Below are 17,405 nucleotides of genomic sequence, written 5' to 3'. Positions count from 1 at the left end.
AAAATAACAATAAAATAAAGTGAATATAATAAAAACGAAGTAAAATAGAACAAAAAAGAAACACTAAAGAACCACAAGTCAACTCCAATTTGTTTTTCATTTTTATTTCCAATTCCACATCAGGATGATTCACAAACAAGTAAAACTTAAACCTATTAAATTGAGTGACATGAATTAAGCACTCAGTTTGTAGTGAACAGTCGCATCTGTTTCTCAGTTCTGATGCAAGTGTGTGTGCATGATATGAAAGGCTTCAGGAAATGATTTGGATTCATTTTTTACTTTGAGCACAAAACATGCAAATCGAGCTCCTCGGACTTTTCTAGGAGAGCAATTTTGGGTGCTCAAATTGAGCTCCTCGGATTTCCCAGGAGAGCGATTAACTGAGCTCCACGAATTTCTAAAAATGAAGGCCTGTTGTAAGTTGCAAGTGTAATTCTAATACACTTAAAATGTTATCTCTTGTTCTTGCATCCGAGTGTTTGGGGGATTTTAAAAACCATATTGAAAAAAATGAAAAACATATACAATCTATGAGATTATAGGGTTATTAAAAAAAACTTGTAAATGTTTCTTGAAAAAAATAAAATCCAACCAGCTATTTTTCAAACAAAACCAAGAATTGTGTTTCAAGAATAAATCTGATACTTGAAACTTCTCATTTGTCCTAATATTTTTGACAAGAGTCGAGTTGTGCTGTGTTTTGTTTTTGTTTTTCATTTTACCTTCTATCACAATATCCGATTCGCCACTGCTGCCATTTTTAGTGGAAGTTAAACTCCAGCATGTAGCGGATACGGTTCTGGCTCTCGCTGTACACCAGATACTCGCTCTGTGAGAAGTGGCTGTTGTTGTATTTACTCTGATTGACAGGCTTCCCTTGAGGCACGGCAACTTTCTTGCCATCCAACACCAAGTTGGTATCCTTTTTAGGATCTGGTAAAAGAAACAAATGTGAACTTTAACGACTGAGGGAAAAGAAACAAATGTGAGATTTAACGACTGAGGGAATATGATTGTGAAAATCTGGGTTGGTAATTTTTTTAAATTATTTTTAAAAAATCAAATAAATCGGATTAATATATTTACAGTAAACTCCGGCTAAGACGGCACTCTCGGTACCAGAGAATTTGAGACGACTTACGCGAATGTCGGCTTCTGCTGCAAGTTGTCATTTTGCTGACTTACACAAATACACAAATTGAATCACGGAGTGAAAAAAATAGATTGAATTAATGGCCTATGCGCATCTGTATCTGGATCATGCAAACAAGATTCATGGTTCAAATTGTTGATTTACCCTGGTTTATTTCTACATCCATGGTTGATTCCAGCAAATATATCCTCAATGTTTATCATCACCAACAGGCTGTGGTATTGATCACAGAAAGTCATGCATGTATGTACACGTACGAAGCAAGGACGGCGCGGCCGGCTAGCGTTAACAGTGGTACGATATACAGATCGCTTGCATACTGTACGACGTCGTTTTGGCCGGAGTTTACTGTGAATCAGATTTTTAAAATTTAAATCAGATTTGTGTTTGTTTTTTAACTTCCAACATATTGATAAGTCTAAAATTGCATTTAAATCTTCCTGTGTACCCTCACACCTATCACAAAGGAGTTTACAGGGTTCTATAACAGCCATCCTCCACAAAACTCTAAAAAATAATTTGATAAATGCTGTTGAAAAAAATTGCATTGAATCAGTGATTAAAAGAAAATCACTTGATTTCATCTACATGTAGTCTACCTAAGTTCAATGGTACATCAATACTGAACGTGCATGGCTTGATTGATACAGCTGAGATACGCTGTGTGTGAATATGAATGACAAACGTGACTTATGGTACGTGTACAATGTACATGGTTACACAAGAAAAAAAATCGGGCCTTGTACCTTTCAAACGTAGCATATGAATCTCAATCTCAATTTGTATGGGAAAACGTTAGGAACAGGCACAGTTCTACAGGGGGAGGGGGGCATTTGTACACTATCTGGTAATATAGTGTGCACGATTGTAGGATTTTATCACCACTCCCCAATGAAAATATGGTAAGAGGCCCCCACCCCCCCCCCCCAAAAAAAAAGATTTTCGGATGCCTAAGTGTCCGGAGAAAAAAAAGGTGTACATTTGAGCACGCCTCCCCTGCAAAAATTTCTGGTTCAACCCCTCGCTTGGTTAGGAATATAAGATTTTTACAAAAAAAGTGATTTGAATCAGTTCTCTTTTTTTTAAAATCATTTGATTTAAAAAAAATTTGATTTTATTGCAAAGTGCCCTTCTAATTATTAATAAACTTCCATGCTTTTCCCTGAAAACGGAGGGCACTGTTGATGTGATGTCATTTCAGGAAAACACTGTTCAGTTGAGAGGTTTTCTGTTGAAAGTGCGAAACCAAAAAAGTCCTTTTTCACGTATGTTTCCAAGGGGCATTTAGTTTCTGCGCATGCATGAAATTAGTGCATATTTACATATTCATAAGTCGGGGGCGATATGACGCGTAAATTATGACCGTCAACCCATTGGTTCTCTTGTTAAGCTTCTCATGAATAATTCATATTAACCCCGGGTCACAATGAACTCTTGCACTACCAGTTTTCACTGTTGACATATCAAAATTGTTTTGAAAATTATTCTCTGCATTGTTTGAGCGCATGACAAATCAGTACGAAGTAATAATTCCTCGCCTTCTATAAATTATTACATAACAAAATCAGACATTTTGCTTGGATCAAACCAACAAATAAGATGGAACTTGGCATGAATTGCCTGGATGTACATTGTGTTTACTAATTGATTTTTTTGTAAAGTGAACGGTGATATAAAAAGGAGGGTCAAAGTTGGTTCAAAATCTCACTTTTTATGGACTCAAAGGTAAGATAAAATATGTGTTTTAGATTTATACCAAACAATGTACCTGGTTCTTGTCTTCCTTTAGCAATGATGCAATTATAGCCCGACGGGGCCTTTTTCAGACTGCCATCACCCTGGGTGATATGGTGCTCCTTGCCCAGCACTACCTCATTCAAGAACATGATGCCTGTACCGTTGTTGGTAGATCTCACTGCCAAGAATAAAAGTATGATGACACACAATTTTTTTTAAAAACTGATTAATGTCATGTTCTACACTACTAATAACAATGCATGATTTTGAAGCGCACATATATTTCATTTTACTCAGGCCAAACAAAATAAATAGTGCGTTTACGGTAACGACCTGAAAAAAAATCCAGGTAGTTAGGTAGGGAAATAATTTTATTTTTTCAGGTTTTTTTTTTAAATTTTAGACATACATTTGCGTGTTCTTTTGCCATGTTTGAAACCCACTAAAGATGTACGTAAGGATCATTTCTGTTCAAATGGTCATGAAGAAAATAGTCCCAGAAACATTTGCAAAAAGTGCTCATTTCAAATTATCAACAACCAAAGTGGCAATCAAAAGTTTGAGGTCGGCAATTTGGCCCAAAAAAATCCAGGTTTGCCTTAGACACTTTTTTTTTGTCCTCAACAAAGCGCTTCAGCATTATTGCCCCTGCTCATTTTGCCCATAAAAATTCCAAAGACCATCTCAGCTCCCTGGGGACTCGATGAGTATACAGCTCAATGCTATGCAAGTAAGTAAGTCTGTCCCGAGCCAACGTGGCTCATCAGGCCGGCGTTTATCTCCGGTTTCAGTAGCATGAAACGACTGAGAATATTTCTACTCCCCCTGGATGGGATGCTAGTCCATCGCAGGTTACTCCCCAGCTAATGCCGGTACCCATTTATACTCCTGGGTGGAGAGGGGCAAGTGGGGGTGAAGTGTCTTGCCCAAGGACACAATATATGACCAGCGGCTGGATTCGAACCCCGGACCCTCTGATCATGAGTCACGAACCCTAACCACTAGGCCACACACAAGCAGCAAAGATTTAGCACAATAATCATATCTGCCTTTCACAGGTACCCTTGAGTGGAGAAAAACAACTAGTGACAAAGTGCCTTGCCCAAGCACATACCCCCACCAGGGGCGGATCTAGGATTTTCCAAAGGGGGGGGGGGTGAATTTGTTCAAACCTGCGGGGGAAGTTTTGTCATGGCATGGCTTTGGTACATTTTGATCACAAATGTGCCAGAAAAATAGGCTTTTTCATCTAGATTTAATGTCAAGATGAAATAATGGCTTTTGTAATGATTATAGTGTGTCATTCCAGCGTATCGGTGCACCCCCCCCCCCCCCCCGATCCGCCCCTGCCCACAACCCCAAAAGCTGGACTCGTACCCAACACCTGCAGCATTACGTGCAGATGTTGCATTTGATGTTCCAGACCACAAGGCAGTAGCACTCTATTTTTTTCATTATCGTCCCTGTACCTAGACTTTCAATCATGTCGGATCAAAACTAATTTGCAGCCGTAAACTACTCTAACCTGGGCTTACTTGTGTGTGTCTGTCATACAGTCTGTGCACTAACGACTGGTAGTTAAGATTAAAACTGCGCTCACAATACAGATGTCGGAGTGCCGTTTTCATCAAATTCGTTGAAATGTAATCTAAAAAAATTAGACTTTGTGGGAAAAGATGGTCAGAAAAATCTGAATTTTTAAATTAAATTTGAAAAAGTTGGATTTCTGATTAAAATCCGAAAAGTTTCATCGTTGATTTAATTCTTTTCAAGTGAAAAAAAAGAAAAAACCAAACCCGACCAAAGATTTAAGGGTCGGTCGGGTCAGGGTAACACAACAATTTTGGGCCTACGGTAATACCATGGAGTGCTATAGGCAGAGTTGGATGTGGGGTAAATTGAGGTACCTCAAAAAAAATTGTTACCTTTCAGGTTATGACAGGACTCATATGCAAAGAATAGTAATGGATTTGAAGAAAGAGCCCTTACCATATGCAGCGGATTTAGCATGCTCGGAAGCGAAGTAGATTCCACAGCCGACGCGGCCGCCAGAGTGAGGCATGATGCGCAGGCCCGTTTTCAGGATGGCCGCCACCACAGCCACGTTAGTGCCATGCCACAACAGACGACGATTCTCAATGCTGTCATGGGCAGCAAATCGTTTATCCTGTTTGTGAAGAAAAACAATTAAGTAAAAAACAAGATGGTTCTCGAACCATGCGTCTTCCCTGCTTTTGCAGTATGAAGGTTGCCACGTTGCATCTATGACCCACGTTTGGTTCCAATTGGACTTCAACTTTTGCAATAAGACCAATTTTACAAAACTTTAACCAAATACCACACATACATGCATACTACATACATACACCCATACATACACGTACATGTACGTACAGACATAGTGATTGCATAGACAAAAAGGACTAATTATTCCTTAAACTTGCGAATTTTATTACATTTTATCGAGTGTGGAAATATGAATGCCCAAGAAAAATGCAGCAAAGCTGCAAAATGGATGAAATCTGGGAATGAAATCACGGCAGTGCTCAGCACAAGATTTTCTGCTTACCGAATCTCTGTCCCTTTCATGGAGTCAGTAAGCACAGAGCAGTCGGCTAAGATTACAGGCGGAATTTCTTTTTATAAAAGGAATACAACAGAACCTCTTTGCACATGCAAGCCATGCATTCTACTTTCAAATATGTTATAAAAGGTTAGCAGAATGTTTCTGCTACAGTTAGTATATATTTTTTTGCTAATGGTTGAAGAATATCTGAAGTCACCACTTTTTGTAATCCTCCTTTTTTTTTTATAGCATCCTGTACAAGTGCACATTCGGCAGTTGTTGACCTTTCCTTCCTGGGCTACCGGAATAGGCCGTCGCCCCCCCCCCCCCCCCCCCCCAGCGACCAATTTCACTCCCCCTTCCCAACGGCAAAAGTCATAAAAAGTATTTTGTATTTTTTATGGTACTATTCCCTCCCTCCCCCTTCCGATGTAATTGGGCAATTGGTTGTACTGGACAGGTTAAATTGTGTGATCCTTTGTTCTGACATAAAAATATTCATAACTTAACTGGGCAGTTTTTAATGAAATAGTTGTCTGCCCGACCACTCTGCATTTGTAACTCAACAAAACGCGAACCTCTAGTTTAGTATCTTATTTATGCTCCTTATTCAGTTTCTTATTAATGTTATTTATTCATCGTCTTGTTTTACGTCTTGTACTTTTCAGCAATATTGAAATATATGTATGTATGAATGAATGAATGGAAGTTGAAATATGGAACGATACGACAAAGAAATGTTTGTGTTTGCAATAATCCCCTTGCCCCCCCCCCAAAAAAATAGTAAATAACAGAGCTTACTTCTCCTTCTCTAGCCACCTTCCAGACATTCAACAACTTTGCCTGCCTCCATCCACCCTTTGTCTGGTCAACATAGGTAGAAATCACCTAGAAACAAAGTAAAATCATAACCAAATTATTGAATCAAAGAAACACTGTGTCAATGGATTAAAAGTACGATCAGGCGCTTAAGTTCTCAAAGCAGGATTGGAAATTCTTTGAATAAAACATTGTTGATCCAATATTAAACCACGTAGTGATCCCGGATTTAACATTTTCTAGGTTTGCAGCAGTGCTAAATGCTACTAGTGTTGGGACTTTTGGGGTGATCCAAGGGCATAAATCCCATGGGATGGGCTCCGTACGCCAACAAAAGAGGGCGCGTTTTAAATCTCTTTTGAGAGCTCCGTAGACAGGACACACAGCCTGAGGGTACTGTACTGTAATGGTTCCCGCGCAGCCTGAACTTCCTGAATGTGCAAAAGTTATAGCCACCGCGTCTTCGCGTGAGCATCAGGCATCTCGGCGCGCACGCGAATACGTTCAAATTCAACTTGCAATGGCCTCTGAGACTAATCCCCGCCTCCAATAACTTTGGATACATTCAAAATACACAGCAGATGCATCGGAAACCACTCTAGGTCACCCCCAACTCTCCTTTTCTGGCCGTTGATGGGGTACAATATTGATAGTATTTTCTAACTTTCCATCAGTCAATATGAATGAATCAGTCCTTAAAAACTGAGAACAAACCGTAAAAGTTTTTTAAACGTACCAATTTGCTGTATGGTTAAGGGACGTAAGCGCGAATGTTTGTATAAGATGTACATTTTGTATAATGAACGGCACCCCTGGTGATGTTCAGCATCCCCTATGATCTGACTAGCACATCATGAACAAAGACAATGAGTAATTAAGAGACTAAGCAGCTCAGTTGATAGAGCTCAGCCAGTGGCGTAGCCAGGAATTTTGGATTCTAAATGCTCTGTGGTGCTATCTGAGGCAATTTCTGACCACTTTAACCAATATTTTCTAAGCAAAAGATACATTGTAGTACATAATAGGGCCCATGGCGTCATGTAGATCAATGATAATTTTTTTAGAAACTCAAAATCTCAGTGGGGGGGCGACTGGGGGGGCGACAAGGTTTCATGGGGGGGTGGTCGCCCCCCCACGTGGCTACGCCACTGAGCTCAGCTATGGTGATTTGAAGTGGGCGGGTTTGAATCTCACTCCAGCCCAATTCTTGGTTCAGTCTCACACTTACCCTCCCACTCCAGCCAGGGCTCGATTTACCCGGTGCACGCATGCACCAGTGCATGTAGATTTTTGCTTGTGCACGTAGCTTTTTTACTGAGCATGCACGACGTGCATGTAACTTTTTTAGCCACCAAAATACTCATTTCATGCATATATTTACTGTTTACATATGAGTGAGAATAAAAATAAAGTTTGTTGAATACTTGACCAGATAGTGTACAAACATGTTATTTCTTTTACATATCCATAAATTATTTCTCACAGCAGATTCAGAATACGCATTAAAGTTTGGCAAGATCTCAAAGTCCTGCAACCGCCTTGCCTCCGATCATGCATGTGATTTACCACGTGATACATGCTGCGGATAATTTGGTATCGCACTGACGCTCCGGGCATTCCTTATGTCCAGTTCCTAAGTGTCATTCCAAATTATTAGCTGCGTTTATCACGTGGTCTCGTTATTGGCCAATCGTACGCCGCCTATCATATGCGCCACATGAATGAAGCAGACGGGTAGCTCGGAGGCTAGGACTCCGATAATTTTGCACTGACGCAAATGACCCTGGGTACTTGTGTCACTTGTCAGGTTAAAATCCAATTTCTACACGTTCGTATGGGTTTTCATCGACGGCAAATTTCGTCGAAATGACACATCCTGAACACGCGGGAAGGCAAATTTAGCTTTCTATGTGAGTACTCAACACATGTACGAAATTATGTATGGCGGATCAATTTCGCCATGTTCAAAATGCCACAACAGCCACAGTGGCGTTACGCCACGTTCACGGGTCTAGGCTTGCCTTGAGCATGATCGAGTAAAAAAGGCTATTTACTGTACTGTCTGTAGAAAGTTCGATAAATCAAAGAGAAAGAATGCCTTCAGAGAAGCAGACGGGTGTAAGTCAATTATGGTGCATGTGGGTTTTTCTTGGTGCATGTAGGTTTTTTGGTCTACATGCACCAGTGCATGCCACTTTTTTTTTGTAAATCGAGCCCTGACTCCAGCTGTTAAATTCAATTAAATGACTGCTAAACAGTCGGGTGAGAGCTCCCAGCCTACATAGAGCAGGTTTGCCTGGCTGTGTATGTTTATATGTAACTTGATACAGCTGCGCTTTGACTGTAGGAGATTGATAAGCAAGCTATACCAACCAGTTACTTGCTTCTGTCTGTTAATGGAATTTGACTACAAGAAATAGTGCCTGCAAGAAATATGATCTGACTGTTGGTATACACTTGCATGTCTAGAATGTATGGGAGGGGGACTGGATTGAATTTCTGACTGACTGTGACTGATCAAACAGTCAATGAATCTCATGAATTTCAGAAGTCCTACCTTGTGTTCCTTTGACTTGGGAGCCAAATGTTCCAGCTTGCATTTCAGTAGTTCATAGTTCACGTCCAGCGGATTCGGTGCCACTGCAGCCTGGGACTGTGACTGTAAAATGATAAAAAGGAAAGCTGATGGAGAAATATGGTAGCGGAGTCTTGTCAATTAAATTAACCCTAACTCCCTAGGCATTTTTAGCTAGGATGCAACCTCATTCCCGCAAAATCCTCTAACTGCCTCCATGTAAAAATTGCACATAGCCTCAATCCTGCAAAATCCTCTGTTATTTCTTTAATGTGGTCCTTGGAGGGGTGACCGCTGCCTCAATCCTGCAAAAAGCCTGTCAATATGTTGAGGCAGAGCCAGTGACATCCTGGAGCAGTGCGGAGGATTTCAAGAATAACCTAGGCCTAAATTTATGCACGGCTGAGCACAAACAACACCAGGTCCGGCTCAAGACCTTAACACATTAAATCCTCCGAAATCAGCAACACACTTTTGCCATGTAACTTCAATCCTGCAAAATCCTCCATTTTGCAAAGAGGATTTTGGAGGATTTGAGAGTGCTAGGGTTAACCTATTGCGATAGAATCGGGTTGTCTAAAGGGGCGTGGCTAACTCGCAAATGGCGATAGGTCAATTAGGTTGGGGAATTACACAAGTTCGGAAATGCATTCGACATTTTAAAGGGTGAAATCAGATCCACAAAATATTCAGACAAAGTAAACTAGCCCTATCCATTTCTGAGCTGTCAAATTCCTTTGCTACCTTAGAAAGCATATACAGTAAAAAGTTGGTTGAGTTTTTTGTTCTCTAACAAATGTGGTTTTTGGTTGGAAAAAGTCCATTTTCTGATAGTAATTTCACCCTTTGTAGGCTAAGATTCAGCCTCCATGAAATATCTTGGCTTTTAATCCCGGACAATTGGACTTTTGATTCTCCTTCCCATCTTAAGAACTAAGGGCATACAAACTATATACGAGATAAGCCCATGGGTCACATAAGCGCTTGTCTTGCACCTGTAAGTTCCTTAACACTAAAATATAATCAAAAATCTAAAAGTTGAAATACTTACCATTGTCTCGTCCTGTTCTCTCTTGATATCCTGAGCAATAACAATGTCGCTCAGAACCTGCCAAGTGCAAAAAAGAGAAACACTTTTCACAATTTTGTCCGATTATAATATATTTTCACTGCAAATTGAAAGTTAATTCCAATTATTTGAGATATCGCTTTAATAGGGCTGTCCATTTTCGAATAATTCAGTATTGGATTACTCAAAACTGCAGTTGATCGAATATTCGGATATGTGAAACTGCCAGCTGCAATTGCATACTGGGCCGGTCAAAAGTTAAAACTTGTGTGCGCAGTTAAAACTTTCGTGCGGTGATCAATGTGGTCCGCTGCAGTGTTTTGCAGCCAGCGTTTTATAACTGTCAAGGGCTTTAACCTGACAAAAGGATGAGAACAATGAACCACTGTTGCCGTCGAAAACTTACCCTGGAAAAAAAAAGTGGCATCTGACAATAAAGCACCACAACTTTACGATAAAATAACATCACAGTCCTGTGTGTGTGTACGTGTGTAGTTTTTGGTTATTCAAACTGATAACAGCTATTCGAATATTGAGTTGAATATTGAGTTGAGTAATGAGTAATGCTAACTTTAATCAAAATGGCAGAATTTCAAGTCATATAAGAACTAGCTCTACTGAGTGGAGCGTTGAATTACGGGTACCCCTCCATACCAACGCTCCACCGATTTGCCACACTTTGGTGACACCGTCACAGTAGCATAGTCACAAACCCACGCGAGGACAAAAAGACCCAAAAAAAACGGTAAAGAGAATACAAATGAGAGAGACAGTTATCCTGGATTGATCTATACATTCTTGACATTCCATGAGACCCCTTATATTGTTCCCAAACAGCAAATTTTTAAAAAAAAACAGCAAAATAGTCTGAAAACTTACAACTCAATGTGTTTGCAGGGAGGCTCAGTTCTTGAATCGACTTGTCGAATGAGGGCGTCTGACGTGACGTCGTTGCTCGATTGAAGAAAAACAAGTCGCACTTTATCCACGACTGTTTTGTGTAATGTTACGTGCTCCTTGGGTGAGTTCAAAGCCCATACTGTCGTACGGCGCGGCGCGGATCGGAGCACGTATTATTACACGAAACAGTCGTTGATAAAGCGTGACTTATTTTTTTCGCGATCGAGCAACGAAGGTGACGTCACGTCAGACGCCCACTTTTGAAGAATCCTTGGTTTCATTACCAGAAATAAATAAATAAAAACAAACAAACATTTCCTCATTTCCTTTTCTCCACAGATTTTGGTGGGTTTTTTTTTCAGGTGTGCCAGCTTCAGCACCTTTGGTGCTTTTGAGGAATCCTTGGATTTAATAACCAGAAATAAATAATAATATTAAACAAAACAAGTATAACCCACGCCTTTGAAATCTCACCAGGAGCATATCTTTCTTGTTCTGCAATGTCTCAGCATCGCTGATGGTCGGCGGGAGCTTACGGCCGAAGGAATGCGGTATCAACGTGTAGAACCTGGAGCTGAGTTCCTGCAGTTTCTTGGTGCCAGCCTTGTTGTTGATGGCAGTCTCAATGTCCTCAAGAGCATCAAAGCCTTTGGCCAGCTGGGCTTTGCTCAGTTTACCCAGGGGCATTTTCTTCACATCTGACAGTTCGAAAAACAAACATGCATTGTTTATTGGTAGATTTTGATAACAATAAACACCAACCAAGACTGGATTGAACCAAGTTTTGAACCAAGGCTACCCCCCCCCCCCCTCCCCACTTCCATTCTCCCAAACTCACCAAGCTCAAAGTTTGCCATCTGCTCTTGAAACATGTTGTTATCGAAGATCAGATCCAAGAGTTTCTGGGTTGGTGTGTCCAGTTTACTTGGGGCATACTCTGATGATTTAGTTGTTGTTTTGGAGCCACCAGCTTCCAGTTCACTCAGCTGCACAGAAAAGCGCAGTTATGGTTACTTTATATGACGTCATTTTATTTTTAACTCCTATGTTTCATGATGGAAGGGACTCCGGAAACACAAGGAGCACCATTAACTATTCACAAGTTGTGTAACTTTGGCCTAATCTGCTAAACACCAGCAACATTCATTCCAAGCTCTTTCAGAAGAAACTGAAAGCAAGATACCAAATTATTTTTCAGAGAGAAAGTTGGATGTTCATTACTCCTTCTCAAGACACTACTCAACTACTCGAGCCTCAGTCCAACCACTGCTTCATGCTTGGATATAGAGTCTGAGATCGCCCAGCACATAGTTGTTCTTTTGACCTCCAATGTGGGTCAACCCGTTAGAATACAAGAAACACAACAAGACTACAAGAAACTACAATGTACCATCACTACGCATTTCATCCAATGCAATTTAAGATGCTATGAGAGAGCAGTATTAATAAGCATATGAACATTATTAGCTTCACCCATGACCTTGAGCAAAACACATCTCTCTAATCAAGTACAAGGTCAGCTTGCAGACCTAATTTTTATTGGCCTACTAACTTCGACATACATGTATTTCTATGTGTATTTGCAATCGTAGAAATGAAGTAATTGTGTTCACCGCTGGTCGTTAGCATAGTAGTGGGATCACGCACTCCACCAAAGATGGTTGCCACCCACTACAGTATGGTGGTTTTCTTTGCCAATTATTATCCAAAGGCGAATCGTTGTGTAAAAATTTCCCTGAAAATCAAATCATCTTGTCGACAAATATTATGCTTAAATGATGATCTTTTGCTAAAAACAAATTGCTTATTGGTGGTCATAAACTGCCTCAGATCGTATCACAGAGCGTCCATAATTCAACATTTTTCAAGGTCCTTAAGCGGGCAATGAACCCCATGCCATTACGGCTTCGCACTTGCATTAATTCTAATCAAGCTCCATCGCCAAATACTCACTCTCGGCTCTTACTCAAAGTTGGCAGCACTGAATTGATTCACCCTCTAACACAAAAGGAACTTGACAGCGCTTGCCAGGGAGAGGGTCCATCTGCATTAAGGAGACAAAATCCAAATCCCCTCTTGGAACAAGACTAAGTCCACTCTTGCCTCACCTTCTTCAAGTCTTCCTTCACGTCTTCGCTCTGCTCCACCTCAATCAGCGTGTACTTGCCGGCCACTGGGGCGAAATTGGCCCGCTCAGCCCACTTGTTGCGCGTCTTGTCCTGGAATTTCTTCTCGAAGGATTTGATGGCCTGGCTGACGTCAGAAAACGAGGTCATCTGATTGGCTCCGGGCTCTCCCTGCAAAATAATTTGAATTTGTTTTTTAAAAATAATTCATTGATCTGGATTAAACTGAAACAAGGGAATCTCAAACCAACTGCAAGGAAGATCCACTGTTTGAAACTGGACAACTTCCAACCAAATTTCCTTGTTTTCCGAACAAAAACAGATTTGTTATAAGTCAAATTTTGCACTGAGAGTGCATTGTGAATGACTATCATCATCATTGTCAGTTTTAAGGCCGTTGTCCAGTCTGTTCTGGGTTGGCCTGCTTTCTCCCTATGGCTCTCCTCCACTTGGCCCTGTCCGTCGCATCCCTCGCATTGACTCCAAGCAGTCGCATGTCATCTGACACGGAACTCTGCCATGTCTTGCGCGGTTGGCAAGCGTGACATGTGCATGTTTGCCGGTTCAGCTTGTACGAGCAGTTTTTTTAGTCTAATAGGACTCTCTCATGACCCGGCCTATACGTCTGGGTGTGAACACGGATGGTCACATGGTACTTTGACGCCATACGAGCAGGACCTATTTTGTCCAATTTTCAGCTGATCCAACGATGAACCAAAAAAATAGAAACTAAAGTCACTACTTACAACACGACCCCATCTACTCCACACAGTGTAATTTTTGCCAGATTGTATCAACTGGATGACGTAATATTTGTTGTTGTTCTGCGAGATGTTGGTTTGGTTCAGCATGCAATCAAAGTCCTCGTACACCTGTCGGAGCATCAAACCAAAGGCGAAAAATGATAAATATGTCGTCAAATGCAAAAACAAAGAGACTCTTCAGTGACAACATTTCATTCAGTTTACAAACATGTCCAGCCTGAGCTTTTCGAAGATAAGGGAGCTAACTAATACTCGAGCCAACTTGTACACCAGCCAGCTAATACGAGAGTCAACTCGTACGTATACATGTATCTGTATCTGTTTGTCCACGTACAAACACCATCTTCTGGTTGTCGCATACGTTGATAAAAGAAGTGAAAGCATTTGATTACATGAAAACAAAGGTAAAACGCTTTACTTTAAAAATAAAGACGCGAAAGCGCTTGTAAGATAAGGCATACTGCTGTCTGTATATAATTCTTACAATAGTGACCATAAGAAATGATACGTGTACAGGGTACGTGTACGGGATACGTATACAGTTCAGAAAAAGTCACCTGTTAGCGTTAACAGTGGCGCAACCAGGGGTGGGGGGATGCAGACTGGCAGAGTGCAACAGGCTAGAGATTTAAAAGCAAAAGGGGGATGCAAATAAAAGTAAAAAAGGGATTTGATATCCCACTGAGAGAAAAAAGCTAGAAAGTTGTTGTGTATATCACATTTTCTCAAATTACGGACTACAGTTGTTGGACGTGGCACGCGTACGAGCTGAAAAGCATTCGTGACCAAGATCAAAACTGAGTCCAATGACAGTTTGATATCGAGACCACAAAACTTGGGTCTCAAGACCGGTCTTGAAATTGAGATCAGTCTCCAGCAATCCAATGCTGGTAAAATATAAACTAATCACGGGGGTCCGAGCTATTGGAAATAAACAAGAATAACTCTCAGAGGTTTTGCTTACAGCGCCAGAGCCAGAGTAGTAGCTATCCACGACGTAGGTCTTCTTTTTCCCCTTCTCTGCAGTCTTGAGAGCCTCTACTTTCTTCTTGATATCAGACTTGCTGTCGGTAGCTGGCGGGTCCTCTACTTTCTTCTTTTTGCCTCCAGCTTTGGCCGCTGCAGCTTTTCGTTTAGGAGGCATGGCGAGTTGGTGATCGGAAACTTTTTTAACTGGAGCTGTCTGTAGGAGATCAAGAAATTTAATAGGGTCAAAATGTTATGCCAGCATTTTACATCTCAATATAAGACTCAAAGGTGGTGGGGTGGGGTAGTCAGAATATCACCCGTTTTGTCCACCAGAGCTCTCTACATAACCAACGTCAACTTTAATGGAATTGTGGCGTCAATTTGATCAGAAATGAGGACTAAGCTTTTGATTGGTCAATTTGGCTGGCAAGTTTCTGTAATACAACAGGTTACTGAAGACCAACAGAAGGCGCCCGCTGAATGGTCAGAATCTCAAGGTGTCAAGATGCAGTCTTGTTTTGCATAATTAATCGCTAAATCTGCTCACATATCATAGACCCTTGCTTTGCAAGAGGATATTCCATAGACTGAGGGTGGAAAGTTCACATTTTCATATGGGGGGGGGGGGGGGGGGAGAGGCTCATTTGACACGAGGGGGCACTGCCAAAGTTTCCCTGTTTTCACATTTCTCTGTTTATTAATTAACATTTCAAAAAAATCTGAGGGCAAGGGCCGGTGAAAAACATCAATTTAAAAACAGTTGTCTTCACTTCTGTCTGGTTGAACTAGTACTTACTAGTTTCAGTGTTACAGTACTCATACTCCGTACTCGAGTACTACTCAAGTACTCGTACTCGAATGTCAAAGTACTCGTACTCGATACGACGGTACTCGTACTCGAGCAGCAAAGTAATTGTACTCGCACATGGCAAAATTGTCCTCGATCATCAAAGAACTCGTACTCGAATAACAGTACTCGATAAAACAAAGTACTCGTACTCGAATAGCTGTACTCAAAAAAATTGGTATATCACTTACGTTACCACTGCCTTATTTTATCAATATTTTCAGTTTCAAATGGTCGCTTGTGGAGAAATCGCAATGCAATGAAGACGGTCGTCCATCCTGGGCTAGGGCTGAGGTAACTCTAGCCCAGGTTGGACGACGTCTTCATTGCATAACGACCGACGTCCAGGGTATATATTCTACCATCATAGCGAAAAAAATTATAACACATTTTTTTCAAATTTTTACCTGACAGAGGAAGCTGAAATTTCGCTTACATATTCCTTGCGTCCAGAATTGTGCCTGCACTGGGTTTAGAAAAGGCAAATATGTCCGCGGGCAGCATGTTTACCGAAAATAAACCGCAAGTTCTAAGCTTTCGTTGAAAACTTTTCAGTAGGCGTGTGCTGTTTGCTGCCGTGGCAGCAGCGTGCTACAATGAAGGTGTAGCATCACTAAGTGATTAGGTAATATTTTAGGAAGTGATATTCTTATTAAAGGTAGAGTCCATCATTTGTAATTTGTGCATTTTGTTCGTTTGAAGCAACAAAAGAGTTCAAAATCTAATGAAGGATACTGAGCAACTAACCTGATGAAGTTTCAGCTAAGCTTCAGCTGTACATTCCGAGAAAAACAGCATTCTAAGATCTCAATTTCAAATCAAAAGTTGCTGAATCATGTTTTGAATTGTTTTGAATTGCAACTATACGCGACGTTGCGCACTGATCCGACGAATTATAACAACCGCGAGCGCGTGTGCGTCGTTCGAATACTTGTGCGCGCTTCGCTGAATAACAAAACGAACTACTAATTTAAATTTTCCTACGGTGCTTCTTAAGAATCACCGTTGAAAATGCCTTCTTTCGTTGATAACTTCAAAATGACAGCTTCCCAGAAAGAATAATTTCACAGGGAGTTTAGTCTCCTTACTATCTTTCAACCAAGTTAGTTTTTCAACAATAATTACGCCAGTTACTTTTCGGATGGCTGCAAATGATGGACTCTACCTTTAAATATAACTACATTAAATAGGCTGGTATAGTCCTATCAATATTGAACGTCGGGCGTGTCCACCGTGGTGTTGGCAGTAGTATACCGCCACCCAAAAGGTGTACACCCTGTGTTCCAAGACAATACCTGCCTGCACCTGCGCCAGATAACCCTGAACACTTGTTGTACAGGAGGGGTAGGTAATTAAACCATATCATTTGCCTCCTCAAAGCAGGTGTGCATGCACGTACGCGCGCGCGTAATCTTCACACCGGGAGTTCGTACTGAAAATGTTTTCAACGAAAGCGTGGAATTGCGGTTTATTTTCGGTAAACACGCCGCCGGTAAACACAACGGATAACTCCAGCTAAATTAAGTTGCTGCATAGTCATGATAGTGCATGGCTGCTGTAGCAGAAAACTCTTATTTATTTCTAACCTCCAAACTCTCCTGTCACGAAATGTTTGGGCTCAATATTTCTCAAGTATTAATTATCTTGGTGTGGATAGGTACCTCTAGGGTGGGTTGAAATCCCTCAAATGTCAAACAAAAATGTGAAATTTACCAGTATTTCGTTCACCAGGATCCCTGGAGTCTCGCACTCGGCTGTCTCTCATCATTTGCTGTCGACTGAGGGCGCTTTAATTCACTAATTGATACAGCGTGCACGTGCGCGCACGATGATATCGTTGAAACTTTTACGGGATCAAAATATTAAGGACGGCGCGT

At 41.0% G+C, this 17,405-nt stretch overlaps 1 protein-coding gene across 1 annotated transcript; it reads right to left on the bottom strand.

Annotated features, from left to right (window-relative positions):
• Positions 1 to 417: 417 nt before the first annotated feature.
• LOC119726699 (protein mono-ADP-ribosyltransferase PARP3-like) lies at positions 418 to 17,334 on the bottom strand. Its single transcript, XM_038198499.1, has 12 exons — positions 17,242 to 17,334; positions 14,677 to 14,895; positions 13,695 to 13,820; positions 12,931 to 13,119; positions 11,661 to 11,808; positions 11,297 to 11,520; positions 9,905 to 9,961; positions 8,836 to 8,937; positions 6,261 to 6,347; positions 4,883 to 5,060; positions 2,925 to 3,071; positions 418 to 936 (listed from the first exon to the last, which is right to left on the bottom strand). The coding sequence occupies exons 2-12, from the start codon at positions 14,854 to 14,856 to the stop codon at positions 764 to 766; spliced, it is 1,611 nt and encodes a 536-aa protein (XP_038054427.1). The 5' UTR covers positions 14,857 to 14,895; positions 17,242 to 17,334; the 3' UTR covers positions 418 to 763.
• Positions 17,335 to 17,405: the final 71 nt, after the last annotated feature.

Source organism: Patiria miniata, unplaced genomic scaffold, assembly GCF_015706575.1.
Source record: "Patiria miniata isolate m_02_andy unplaced genomic scaffold, ASM1570657v1 HiC_scaffold_2, whole genome shotgun sequence".
In the NCBI taxonomy this organism is placed as follows: Eukaryota; Metazoa; Echinodermata; class Asteroidea; order Valvatida; family Asterinidae; genus Patiria; species Patiria miniata.
This window is presented reverse-complemented; position numbering and strand designations above follow the sequence as displayed.